This window comes from Siphateles boraxobius, unplaced genomic scaffold (assembly GCF_051911475.1).
Source record: "Siphateles boraxobius isolate OS27281-9 unplaced genomic scaffold, OSU_SipBor_1 46, whole genome shotgun sequence".
Classification (NCBI taxonomy): Eukaryota; Metazoa; Chordata; class Actinopteri; order Cypriniformes; family Leuciscidae; genus Siphateles; species Siphateles boraxobius.
The window spans coordinates 18,959,325-18,973,474 of record NW_027509097.1 but is presented as its reverse complement, the minus strand read 5'-3'; the positions used below and the strand labels follow the sequence as shown (position 1 = coordinate 18,973,474).

At 41.6% G+C, this 14,150-nt stretch overlaps 1 protein-coding gene across 7 annotated transcripts in view; it reads left to right on the top strand.

Annotated features, from left to right (window-relative positions):
• Positions 1–14,150, top strand: part of mpp3b (MAGUK p55 scaffold protein 3b) — a 97,768-nt gene that overhangs the window by 55,007 nt on the left and 28,611 nt on the right. For all 7 annotated transcript variants that reach the window (XM_077201207.1, XM_077201208.1, XM_077201209.1 and 4 more), the window contains exons 8-10: positions 9,789–9,874; positions 9,991–10,065; positions 10,159–10,355. In XM_077201207.1, coding sequence (XP_077057322.1) covers positions 9,789–9,874; positions 9,991–10,065; positions 10,159–10,355 — 358 coding nt within the window. The remainder of the gene's footprint in view (positions 1–9,788; positions 9,875–9,990; positions 10,066–10,158; positions 10,356–14,150) is intronic.

Genomic DNA, 14,150 nt, shown 5'->3' with positions numbered 1-14,150 from the left:
CTTTTTATTTAACACTTAAAAGTTTGAGAGCAACGGTACCGCATAACGAGTGTAGCCTGTACAGTATACTCCAAAAAGCAACGAAATTGTCAGACATCCATTAGTGCATGCGAGGAAAACAACTGGAAATACAACGCTGGTTGTTCTCTCCATACTCGACACCGACGGAATCCAACGGCGTGGGCAAAGGTATAATGCGTGTATTAAATTGTATGAAATAATCCCGAAAAAAGCACAAACACTGCAGAGATGGCAAGTACAGCAGCTGAGGGTGACGTTAACAGAGACAAACGTCGGCTAGCAGTTATAGCAGCCTCAATCCACCAGTCACGCAAGTGGCCACGCCCTTAATTATGCAGAACTTTAAGGCTTAATTTAATTTAAACAGATGAGGTGTAAAAAAATTCACCCCCCTCACAGTTGTCATGAAGGGCAAAATTAGCTATATAGACCAAAACCACTTTTTGCTCCAGGCTGTAAATCGTTTCTCCTCGGCGCCCTCTGGGCTGCGACTCTCTGAGGAGGGTCGCAGCGCTGCCAGTTCGGTTTTCCTGCAGGTTCGCCGTTCAGGACACCACGGTGTCAGTGTCCCCAAACGATCCTCCGTGGGGGGTCGTAGAGCAGTCAGTTCGGTTGTTCCCTGCCGGTTCGCCGCTTCAGGGCACCGTAGTGACTGTTCAACCAAATCCAGAGGCCAGTCTTGAGAGACTGGTTCCCCTAGTAGAATTTCTGGCAGCGTGGAAACTACTGCCACATATTTCTCGGTGGGTCCTGCACACTATAGAAAAGGGTTCAGAATTCGGTTCTTGTCCGCCCAGATTTCTAGGGGTCCTCCCCACTGTGGTGGACCCTGAGCAGGCTTTGGTTATGGAGCAGGAAGTACTGACACTTCTGCAAAAGGAGCTGTAGAAGGGGTTCCTCCTCCCGGCAGACAGTCAGGGTTTTACTGCCATTACTTTATTGTTCCGAAAGAGGATGAGGGGTTGCGTCCTACTCTAGACCTGCGTCAATTAAACAGCAGGTTTCAGAATCTTAAGTTCAAAGTATGCTTACACTAAATATGATTGTGTCACAGATTCAGTCCGAGGACTGGTTTGTCACAATAGACTTAAAGGACGCTTACTTATCTATCCATCCTCATCACAGGAGGTTCCTGAGGTTTGCTTTCAGGGGCGAAGCATACCAGTATCGGGTTCTTCCATTCGGCCTAGGTTATCACCCCACACCTTTTACAATATGCGTGGATGCAGCTCTGGCTCCTCTGAGATTCCAGGGCATTCGCGTATTAAATTATATCGACGATTGGTTGATTTTAGCTCAGTCCGAGCTTTTGGCAGTTCAACATCGAGATGTCGATCTGTCCCACATAAGGAGGTTGGGGTTGCGGCTCAACACCAAAAAGAGTGTACTCTTCCCAGCGCAGAGGACCACTTTCTAGGTGTATTATGGGATTCGACAACAATGCAAGCACGTCTGTCTCCTGCACATATTTCTGCGATTCTCACAGCTGTAAAGAATGTAAAACTAGGTCAGTCACTCACTGCAAACAGTCTCTGAGACTGTTGGGGCTCATGGTAGTTGCGTCTAACGTAGTTACTTTTGGTCTTCTGTACATGAGACCCCTGCAGTGGTGGCTCGGGACCAAGGGGTTTTCTCCAAGGGGAAATCCGTTTTCGCATGATCAAGGTCACGCGGCTATGCCTTCGTGCCTCGGTCATGTGGAAGAACCTTGGTTCCTCGCCCAGGCCCAGTGTAGGGGGCTTCTTGTCGACGCATAATGCTATCGACGGATGTTTCCCTCACAAGTCGGGGGCAATCATGAGTGGTTGGTCGGCGAATGGTCCGGACAACACACTGATGGTCTCGTATATCAGAGCAGATATCCTGTTGAGGCAGGGGCTGTGGCCCGGGGAATGGAGACTTCACCCCGAGGTGGTGGAGCTTCTTAGGGAGAACTTCGGTCAAACTACAAGTCGACCTTTCGCATCGCTTGTACAATGCATTGCCCTTGTGGTTCTCCCTCACGCATCCAGATCCGCTTGGACTGGATGTAATGTAATAGGTGTGGTTGCCACTACACCTATACGCTTTTCCCGATATCTTTGCTCCTTGGAGCTCTGGAGTTGTGGATACTGTGGGCTCGGCCTCTGAGGGGGCCCAGCTCATAGATTCAGGTTTCTCGACCGAGGTCGTGGAGACCATACTCCAGTCTAGAGCTCCCTCCACGAGAAGACTAATATGCTGTTCTCTGCCTGGTGCAGAGAACCCCTTCTGAATCTCGTTTCTGCCCTGTTGGTACAGTACTTGATTTCTGTAATGAATGTTTCTTTGCTGGGCTATCTCTGAGGAGAGATCCTTAATTTCGTCTTCTCCGTGGTACATGAGGCTGAGGCCTGCACGTACTTGGATTTGCACCTGGTTGGTGGTAGTATTTCTTCACCCCAGATCGGGTTGTATTTCTAGGTCCCTACTAAATGTGCGGGTCATTTGTGCTCCAGGCCTTCTGTCCTCCACCTTTATTACCCCAGATCAGGAAAATCTTAAATCTGTTATGCCCTGTCCGGGCTTTGTATGCTTAGGTCCACAGAGCTGCTCAGTGGCGTTTATCAGAACAATTATTTGTCTGCTTCGGGTAACCTAAGACAGGTTGCCCTGCATCTAAACAGATAATGAGCAAGTGGGTAGTTGAGGCTATCTCACTTGCTTATGAAGCGGCCGGACAGCGTTCACCTGTGGCTGTTCAGGCCCATTCTACAAGGAGTATGGCTGCCTCTAGGCTTTAATTTCGGGTGTTTCCCTTCAGGATATTTGTAATGCGGCAGGCTGGTCCTCACCTCATACATTTGTCAGATTTTATGACCTACACCTCTCCACTCCCGGGGCTAGGTTGCTTGCTTCTAGTGTGCGCAAGGACTTCACACAGAACGGGCATTTGTCTTATGGCGTAGTGGGTATGGGGTTCCCACCGCGTCTCAACGCAGCTCGAGTTCCCTTGAAAGGGAACGTCTCAGGTTACGTATGTAACCCTGGTTCCCTGAGAGGGAACGAGACGCTGCGTTCTCCTGCCATACTTCCTGCATGCCCTGATCGACTTGCTTCAGGCTTTTTCAGAAGCTGTCGCGGTCTGTTTTCTGGTGTGCTTTATAGCTTCCTGGTCTATTACGTCACCGCCTATGACGTCTCGCTCTTCCATTGGACTGATTATACACGTGCTTCACGACGCAATCACGCAGAGCGTTCCCACCGCGTCTCAACGCAGCGTCTCGTTCCCTCTCAGGGAACCAGGGTTACATACGTAACCTGAGACGTTTCTCTACTGTTCACATAAAGATTTTTTTTTATACTTTTGAAAGTTCAGAGACATTCAAAGTTTATTATATATTACATCACAAGGATGTTCCATTCCATGAACTAAGAACGTTTTCACTCAACATTATGAGAACATCAGTCAAGAACAAATAATATCACAAGCACGTTCCATGAACATCACAACCACGTTCCATGAACGTTGTTATAAGAACGTTTTCACTCAACATTATGACAACATCACAAGGACGTTCCATGAACATTGTTATAAAAACGTTTTCACTCAACATTATGAGAATATCAGTCAAGAACAAATAACATCACAAGCATGTTCTAAAAACTTTGTTATAAGAACGTTTTTCTCTCAACATTACGAGAATATATTTTAACTCTATAAACATTATAAGAAAGTTCCAGAAACATTATTTCAGGAAAGATTTTTACTAACATTTACATAACTTTTACATAACGTTAGTGAAAATTTTGGGAATGTTCCCTGTTAGCTGGGTAGTAACTATAACTAATTACTTTTTTAAGTAACATGCTCATCACCCTACTCATGTGATGTACCATTTAGTCATTTACATTTAGTCATTTAGCAGACACTTTTATCCAAAGCGACTTACAACTGAGGACTAAAGCAAGCGAGTCATCGTGAAGAGGCAAGAACAACGCAAGTGCTCAAAATACAAAGTTCAGGCATTGCTCAGAGTAGCAAAAAAACAGACAAGGGAGGATTTAAAGGAGAAGGAAAGGTTTTTTATTCATTTTATTTTTTTATCTTAAGTACTCACGAAAGAGATGAGTTTTCAGTTGTCTTTTGAATGCTGTCAGGGATTCTGCATTACGGACGAGGGTGGGGAGATCATTCCACCAGCATGGAACCGTGAATGAGAATGTTCTGGAGAGTGATTTAGTGCCTCGCTGTGATGGTACCACGAGTCGTCGCTCATTTGACTGATTGCAGGCTTCTGGTAGGGGTGTAGACTTGTAGGATTGAGTGAAAGTAGGACGGAGCTGAGTCTGTGGTAGATCTGTAAGCAAGCGTCAAAGCCTTGAATTTGATGTGAGCAGCGAGTGGTAGCCAGTGCAGTGAGATGAACAGAGGAGTGACGTGGGCCCTTTTGGGCTCATTGAAGACAAGGTGGGCTGCAGCATTCTGGATCATTTGTAGAGATTTAGTTACACATGATGGAAGTCCAGCCAGAAGAGCATTGCAGTAATCAAGCCTAGAAATAACCAGGGCCTGGACGAGAAGTTGTGATGCATGCTCTGTTAGGAAAGGTCTGATCTTCCTGATGTTATACATTGCAAACCTGCATGATCGAGCTGTCTTCGTAATGTGGTCTGTGAAGGACAGCCGGTCATCAAATATTACTCCCAGATTTCTGACCGACCTTGATGGGGTGATTGAGGATGACTCTAGCTGGATAGTGAAGTCGTGCTGTAGAGACGGATTGGCAGGGAGGACGAGAAGCTCAGTCTTTGCCAGGTTGAGCTGCAGGTGATGTTCTTTCATCCATGCCGAGATGTCTGCCAGACAGCTTGAGATACGTGCAGCTACTGTGGGATCATCTGGTTGAAATGAGAGGTAGAGCTGGGTGTCATCAGCATAGCAATGGTAAGAGAAACCATGTTCCTGTATGATGGGTCCCAGTGATGTGGTGTAAATGGAGAAGAGGAGTGGTCCAAGAACTGAACCCTGAGGAACTCCTGTGGTCAGCTGATGTGCTTTGGATACCTCACCTCTCCATGCAACCCTGAAGGACCTACCTGTGAGATAGGACTCAAACCAGTGGAGGGAATACCTATCTACGGACCTCAGGGCCCTTAAGGGAGCCCCGTTTGAGCCGCTTCAGTCGGTTGACTTAAAGCCTCTTTTGCTCAAGACTGCACTCCTGCTAGCCCTAGCATCGGTCAAGCGAGTGGGCAACTTAAAAGCCCTCTCTATGAACGCCTCATGTCTCGAGTTCGGGCCAAACGACTCCAAAGTCGTCCTCAGACCAAGACATGGTAATGTACCCAAGGTGCTCTTTACTCCGTTCAGAGCCCAGGTCATTTCACTATCGGTGCTTCCCTTACTGAAAGACGATAGAGAATTAGGTCTACTCTGCCCTGTTAGGGCTCTTAGAATCTATCTGGAGCATTCTGCCCCATTCAGACAGTCAGAACAGCTCTTTTTTTCCTTTGGGGGCCGTACCAAAGGGCTTCCGGTCACGAAGCAGAGATTATCAGAGATTATCATTAAAAACAGGGAATGTAAAAGACGCATGGAAGGGTTTGAATACAATGATGGGTAGACAAAAGAAAAGAATCCAACAACGTGAAGAAGACCCTCATTGTTTTGCAAATAATCTTAATATTTTTTATTCACGATTTGATAATGATTTTAACGATAATTTGTCTGCTAGTAATGAATTAATGATGAACATGACTCAATCACAGCCTATGATTATACAGGAGAGGGAGGTTGTCACAGTGCTTCATAAAATTAAACCGCATAAGGCACCTGGCCCAGATGGTCTGAAGGGGAAAGTTTGAAAGAATGTGCAGCACAACTTGGTCATATGTGGACAAGGTTGTTTCAGACCTTCCTGGATAATGGTTTTGTACCATTAGCCTGGAAGAATTCCATTGTCATTCCGGTGCCAAAAATACCTAATGCAAAATCTCTCAAAGACTTTCGCCCAATCGCACTCACATCTATTCTGTGTAAATGTATGGAGCGCATAGTATGTAAGGAATTGTTATCCCAAATTGAGACATGCATAGACCCCCTGCAATTTGCCTATCGGGCCAATAGGAGCACTGTGGATGCCTCTCTTACTCTTTTAAATAAGGTTCAAAATCATCTAGACAACTCAAATTCCTATGTTCGAATACTTTTTATGGATTTCTCATCCGCTTTTAATACTGTCCAACCTTATCTTCTTCTAAAGCGCCTCTATGAGTTAGGTGCTAGCAGTTGGATGATTTTATGGATTAAGGAGTTTTTAAAAGGTTGCCCTCAGCGAGTTTGTGTTAATAATAATGTTATGTCGGACTGCTTGGTTCTAGATACTGGGGTCCCGCAGGGATGTGTACTGTCTCCAATACTTTTTTCTGCATACATAAATGAACTGAAGTGCAATGACGATAACCTTACCCTTATAAAATATGCTGATGATATAGCATTGGTCTCATGCCAGAAAGAAATGAACTGCAACTCATATTTTGAGTACATCGACAGTATCATCCGTTGGTTTGAGAGTAGTTCTTTACATCTTAATATCGAAAAGACAAAAGAGTTATGTTTGAGAAATCAATCAAGAAGAGCAGATACTGCATCTGAATATAAACCAGTTGTCATAAAAGAAAAAACTGTAGAGCAAGTCTCGAATTTCAAATATTTGGGTACAATTATAGATGAGAAGCTTAATTTTGAAAGTAATGTGGAGTATATTCATAAAAAAGCACGACAACGCCTAGGTCTCCTTAGGAAACTGAGAAGCTTCAATGTTAGTCAGCAGACCCTAACTATGTTGTATCGATCAATGATTGAGAGTATTCTCACATATAACATTATTTCATGGTACAGCAATCTAACACTGAAACAAAAGAACAAACTCTCACAAATAATCAATCAAACAAATAAGATTACTGGACAAAAACAACAGCCACTACAGAGCTTGTTCGATCATTTTATGGGAAAAATGGCAATTGCAATTTTTAAAGATAACACTCACCCTCTTCACTCTGCTTTTGAATTGCTCCCATCTGGACGTAGACAAAAAATTCCCTTGGCTAGAAAAAATCTCTACAAAAGATCATTTCATCCTATGGCAGTGATTATCTTAAATCGTACAGTGTTTTAATTGAAACAATAGAGCGACTGTTAATATTTTTAATTTGATAACTATATTATTTTTTGTATCTGTGTTGTTGATATGTGTTGTGTCTTATGTTACAGTGTCAAAGAAAAATTTCCGCTCTGTGAAAACAGACTGGACAATAAAGTTCAATTCATTATCACGATGGATAGTGGACGCTATCTCTCTAGCCCATGCTTCTATGGGCCTTCAATGTCCCATAGGTGTCAGGGCTCATTCCACATGGGGTTGCACGAATTCTTTCTATTTGAAAAGAGGTCTTGGCCCCTGAAGGGACCAAACCTCTAGGTATCCCTTCTTAGGCATCGATGGGCTCTGACTTTAGTTCTACTATAAGGCTTGGACTGCTCCGCGGATCGGGCGGGTCAAGTAATAAAAATAACATTATTGCGGATGGGTCGCAGGTGGATATGATAAATCATTCATAATGTAAATATTAACCACATTCTCTTAAATATGAGCATGTTTAAAATGGCCCTGGCCATTCTGGTGGGCTGAAAGGCCAATTGTCTGTGAAATTCACAGACGTGAACCAATCAGGCATTAGTATTCCGAGATGACGGAGTTTCCCCATAGTGATCAGAGAAGATTCTCTGATGCAGTGGTGTTCCCATTATCTCAGGGAACCGATTTTACTTGAGTAACTGGAGCGTTATTAATAATAACTTACATTTTGGGTTAAACACATAATATTAAATTTGTGTCCAATTCAATCCCAAATCCAAAGTGTGTGTCTTAACACTAGATACTAAAATAACTACTTTCAGTTGGATTTATGCAAGTGATGCAGGAAAAATGCTATTGATATTTAAATGTGCTAATAAATCTATGTAAAATACATCTAAAACCCTAATGGGTGTGTCTTGTTACATGCTTACCAGATGAACCACCATTTAGATGTTGGTTTTATTCACAGAACTAAAACAACACTTACTATTGAATTGCAGCAATTGAGAAAAAGCTTCCAAAGCATGTGCAGTATAACGCCCCCTAGAGGAACATATAGCAGTTGTTTTGACCGAGTTTTACAATCTAACGCTCATTTCACACATACTCCGTTTGCAGTGCGTATGCGGTGCGTGTTGCGGTGCATATACGGTACAGGAGCAGCATGCTCTATAGTGCTTTCACATATGCTGCGTTTGCAGTGCGCTATGATCCGCAGTTTCTGTGTGCCACAAAATCAAAAATGGCTAAGTAATTTTGATTTTAAATTCAAACGTTAAATTTGACATTGTTTAACACATACAACAATGTTATATAGCCTATGGCCATATATGTACTTATATTTTAAATAGCATGACATATAGGCTACATTTATTTGACTTATCTGAGAACACAATATATGCCTGCAACATATATGAACATTTATGTGTCCAAACATGTGAAGAAAATATTTGAGTTCATCCATATATGATACCATATATCTGCTTACAGTTGGCTATAGTATTGGTTTCTCGCATATATGGACAACATTATGTATAAATATGTGACATACATATTTGTTCCCCACATATTTAATAAATGTATGTAACCGTATGCATGTGATACTGACGCATTGGAATAAGTACATATATGCGTCTTACATATATTTAACATTTACGTGCATACGGGAAAATATATGGCACTTACATGAAAACGGCCATTTTTGCTATATTTTGAAATATATGTTTCATATATGTCTATGTGTTTTATATATATGAATTTTGCATATATTCTCATATAGGCAGTAGACATACATGGGCACTGACATTATGATTTACTTATATTGACATATATTACATTTCTGTTTTGGAAGACATTGAAACAGTATGAAAATTAATTTTAATCATGATTCTTTGTTTTACATGTAGTTTCCACCGATCCCGTCCCCAAAATATATGTCATGTATTTTTTGAGGGGGCAAAAATCAAATATAGTATGGCATTTTGCAACTTTTGAGACTATAATCATACTTTTTTGTTTTTCTTGACCCTGTAATTTAGTAACTATAGAACACATTAACTGTAATTATGCCTATATGATGAAATTATTACAGTTTCTTGTCAATCTTGTCAAAAAATATGTCTATTTTAATGTGAACAATGCGCTGCCACTTTAATTCAGTGCGAAAATAGAAAAAACAGCAAAAATAGACTCGGTGCGAAAACGATCTCTGCACTGCTGTATAGGCACCGCACCTGCAACGGATCGCCGGACCGCACCCGCGTGCAGTGTGAAAGCTCTAACCAGTTAACATGGGTAAGTAAAAACATACGCACTGCAAACGGAGTATGTGTGAAACGGGCGTGAAACGGGCGTAACTTTTAATATATTCATGCCGTTTTAACGAAAGCCATGGAGTTGTCAAAAGTCTTTTGCTAAAAAATAAACATGAGTTTTTCAGTTCAGGGAACATGGTATATGAGTAAACATTGTTTATTTACATATACTACCAACATTGTAACAATATAAAGATTGTTATAATACAAATCAGCTGAAAATCGGTTACACTTTAAATTAAAGTTACACTTAAATGAGAAAAGAATGTGAAATAAGTGGTTAGTATCAGACCTTCGGATTCCACTGTATTTTAAATGCACCTCGATGACTCTTGACTGAATTCTCCTTCAGGTCTGGTGCATGTTGGAGATGAGTTGAGAGAGGTCAATGGAAATCTCATTATACACAAACGTCCTGAGGAGATCAGCCAGATTCTGGTGTGTTCACTATTCCTCTGTTGTTTTACAAAAGCTGAGTCATTCCGTTAAGATTCCTTATTTGAAAAGGCACTTTCGTGATTTATTGTCCTTGATTATTGTTTGTCGGGCTGCAGTCTCAGTCTCAGGGCTCGATCACTCTGAAGATTATCCCTGCCATTAAGGAGGAGGACAGATTCAGTGAGAGTAAGGTAAATATAATCACTTTATTTGAAAGTCATTGGAAAGAATAAATAGCAGCTGCTGCAGGTAATGTATGCAGTGTTATTCTATGTCTCTTCAAGGTTTATTTAAGAGCCCTGTTTGATTACATGCCATATGAAGACAAGGCCACACCCTGCCAGGAGGCAGGACTGCCTTTCACATGTGGTGACGTCCTGCAGGTGGTGAGCCAGGACGACCCAACGTGGTGGCAGGCCAAAAGAGTGGGAGACAGCAACCTGCGTGCCGGCCTTGTTCCTTCAAGACAGTTCCAGGAGAGGTACACAACAAAAATCATGTCAACAGTTACCCTTTATTTACCATCAGCAGTCCCTAATAGACCAGATGTCTTTGCAGTGGTGGCCCACAAAGGGTTTTTCAGGGGTATAATCATGATTTGTTCATATTTATATTGCTCTTTTGTTCCCTCTTTCACTTTTGAGATTCTTCAGTAATTTGGATTTATTTGGATACATTTTAAGTCTCTCTACTGTCATGTATATTACAAACAGGTTTGATAATGATGCATGGGTTAGGGTTAAATCCATTAAAGCGAAAATGAAACTGGTTTCAAAAGAACAATTGATTGGATCTTAATAGGGAAGGAATTCCATTTTTGAGTAAAATGTATGTTGCCTTATTTGAATATCCATTCTGATTGGTCAATTTTATAATCAGATTAGCCTCCTCCTGCAATGTTTAAAGTGGTACCTCATTGAAAGTGTAGCAAATTAGCTCCAAAGATATATGTATAATTAATCGTAACAAATTAATTAATTATAAATATTTGAATTAGTTTTAGAATTGACTGTAGCGGAATTGATAGTACAATTATTTAATCAGTTCATCCAATGAACGAAAAAGCATAATCAATTATCAATTCTAGGAAATAAATTATCTTCCTGGCCAAGAAAGAGTAACCTTTTCCAAATAAAGTGAATGAAGTACTTGCAGGGTAATAGCATAGGTATCGTTAGATCAAGATGTTTAAGTGACTTTGATCTTTTTGTGAGTGGCAAACATAGAGACAATAAAGCGTGGATATAATGGTTTAATAAACGAAACTACAGTAGGCTACACACACATCTAAACGTAGCAAAGATTGTATTCAGAATCAAGAAAGTGAAGAAAAGTGAAGAAAGAGAGAGAGAGAAGAAAAGAGAATGGTTAACCACAAGTTAACCACAACCTACGAGAAACATCAAAGAATCAGGGTCACCTTAAAGGGGCACAATAACTTAGAAACGCATCTAAAGGGTGCGAACAGGTACTTGCATTGACTTCGGTTGCTGAACAAGTCCAGATGCAGGAAACTCTTGAAATTCTTGAAATTCTTGATGATTTTTGCAGGAGTGCGCTGTAGCGTTCGTTTGGGTGGTCCACGTTGAATCCAAAGAAGTTAACTTGAAGATGAAGTTGCCAGAACGAGACAGCAAAATGTTGTCTCAAAGAGATTGAGCAAAGATCTGAACTAAACAGACACTCTTAAAGAGTAACTAAACACTAAAACAACTTTTTTTAGTTACTTATCTGTAAGAATGGAGCTTCATAAATGCTGTTCATTGATTCGAGTACATTTTTTGACATTTGGGTATAAAGTGTTTTACTTTTCAAATATATGGTGTAAAAACGTCTGAGTGCTGCCTTCTTCAGGTTAAACGGAAAGCTCCTGCAGTAGGGGTACTCTCTGACGTAGAATACTCTCTGACGTCACTCTTTCATACCCTTGGTGCGAGCTCACCACGCCCTTGGCAGCCCCTGGTATAAAAGCATCTGGTTCCGTCAAAGCTACTGTAGCGAGTCAGGAGTTGGAATTACGAGTATTGAAAACAGATAGATATATATTAGCATATAGTTAGCATAGCATTTATATAGTTATTTAGATTATTTCGTGTAGCCTAGGTAGTTAATCTCGCCTATCGCTCCAGTGTGCAACCTGCATTTTACGTGGGATTGCTTCTCCAACGCAATGGAGTTGGAAATGGGCTTCTCCACATAGCTCGCGCTGCCAAACGCTGCTGTTCCTGCATGAACTCCACCACCGCAGCGGCGGCATGATGTGAGTGAGCATATATGTTTAATCACAATTTATGCTCCTTCTTATTAGGCTAAAGTTAATCCTCTGGTGTTCGACAAACGCGCCGACCCGATTTGATGATTATTTTTTTCACATAGCAGCAAAATATAATGAACGTAATAGTAATAATAATCCTGGAAAAAATTACCTCAAAATGACTGAATATGAGAATAATCGGATGCCGATCGCGATGCGGGAGTTAAGACCGCAGTTTGAGCTGGTGTCCACAGACAATTCACCCTCCTCCACTTCAGGTGAAGGTGGGGGAGAAAGTTCTCGACTTCAAATGACCGCTCTGTTGCAAAGCTACTTGCGTCACTCCATTTTAGCTAGTCAGCTGTCACTGCGGGTCTCAGGTGCACGCCAACCCCCCCGCTCAGCCCCGCCCTCGGTTCGTCCCCTCTATCTTCGCTGAGCTCTGCCCACTTTTCCAGCATTTTTCAAATATTGCCAGTGGGTGGAGTCAGGCTTTGACCAGGGGTTTAGTTACCCTTTAAAGGTCCTATCAATTCACACCCATTTGGTGAGGTGACCAATCAAAGATGACGGGGAGAAAGTCTTTGTTCCATCTTATCTCCATTTGCATGTTCATGGTGGCATGGAGAGTTTGTGCAGTCTTTACAATAAAGTATGGTAAAAAAAAAAATATTTATGATGCAATTTATCATAACATGTTGTACACCATTGATTATAAAATAAAAAGAGGATTCTGTCAGGTATGTGAGAGAAAGGACCCAAATGTGCTGTAGCAGTTTAACAGTCTTTAATCATCTTAGGAAGCTGTCCACTGGAAAGATAAAAGAACAGTATATTGCAGTCAATAATAAATGTAGAACATAAATAGCCAGCAGAGTGGACTGAAGAGACGAAACGTAAATCCCCCTTCTAGGACAGCGTAGCGCAGAAAGAGACTGTGGTCCCGGGAGGAGAACTGCAGGCTTCGGATACCTCGGGATACCAGACCATAGTGGATGGCTGGAAACTGGCGCTGGTCTCTGCAATAGTTTGAGCTGGGTAGAGTTCAGAGTGCGAGCAACAGCATACACAGAGAAATACCTGCAGCTGGTTATCATAGAGCAGTAACACCTTGACAACCGACGGGACAGGACAAGACAGGACAGGACCGAGAGGTAAGCACGCAGAGATTCTTCAAGTGGGTACATGAATAATCTGGCGACAAGACAGGGGAAAAGGAGGACCTGAAGAAGCAAACACAATTAGTGTGAAAGGGGGAGGCAGGTGTGGGAATGATTAGTGTGATGCCGGGATAGAGTAGGGACAGCTGAGAGTGATGAGAGAGTGTGTAATGAGTGTATGCTTAACGAGCGGTGAGTGAGAGACCAAGAGAGGGAGACAGAGAAAAGAGAAAGATACCAGGATCATGACAGATTCATTTGATACCAAGAAAGATGGGGATTCAAAGACATTAAAGCAGTGATGCGTCATCTTTGGATATCAACATTTGAAAGTTACTCTAACATAACTAAAGAATCATAACTAGGCTAATAAAACATAGGGACATGCCTAAAACACAGGAGAAATACTATAAACATTTGGGAAAGTTTGTGGGTAAGAATGGAGTAAATGTCCTTGTGTATTGGAAGTTTATCTCTATAGTCTTTGACCAAATGGCTAGTGCCGTCTGGTCTCCTGTGCTGTCTTTGAGGGTTGCATACACAGTCTCTTGCTGAGATTGTTCAGGTGAGCAGAGGTGATAACGGTCTTTGAAGAGAACTGGTTTGAGGGCCTATGACAACAGGGGAGAGGGGAAAGGTTTTATGATGTCTAGAGCATTTTGATTAAGTAAATTCGTTACAAAAGATATATATATATATATATATATATATATATTATATAGATTAAGTGACATTCATTAAAACAACAGTTGATTTATTTTTTGTAAATTTTGAGGAAACACACTCTCACATTCTGTCGCTATGATTCTTCTAAGATAAACTTTCTTATTGAAATTATATATTGTCTATCTCCTAAATTTGC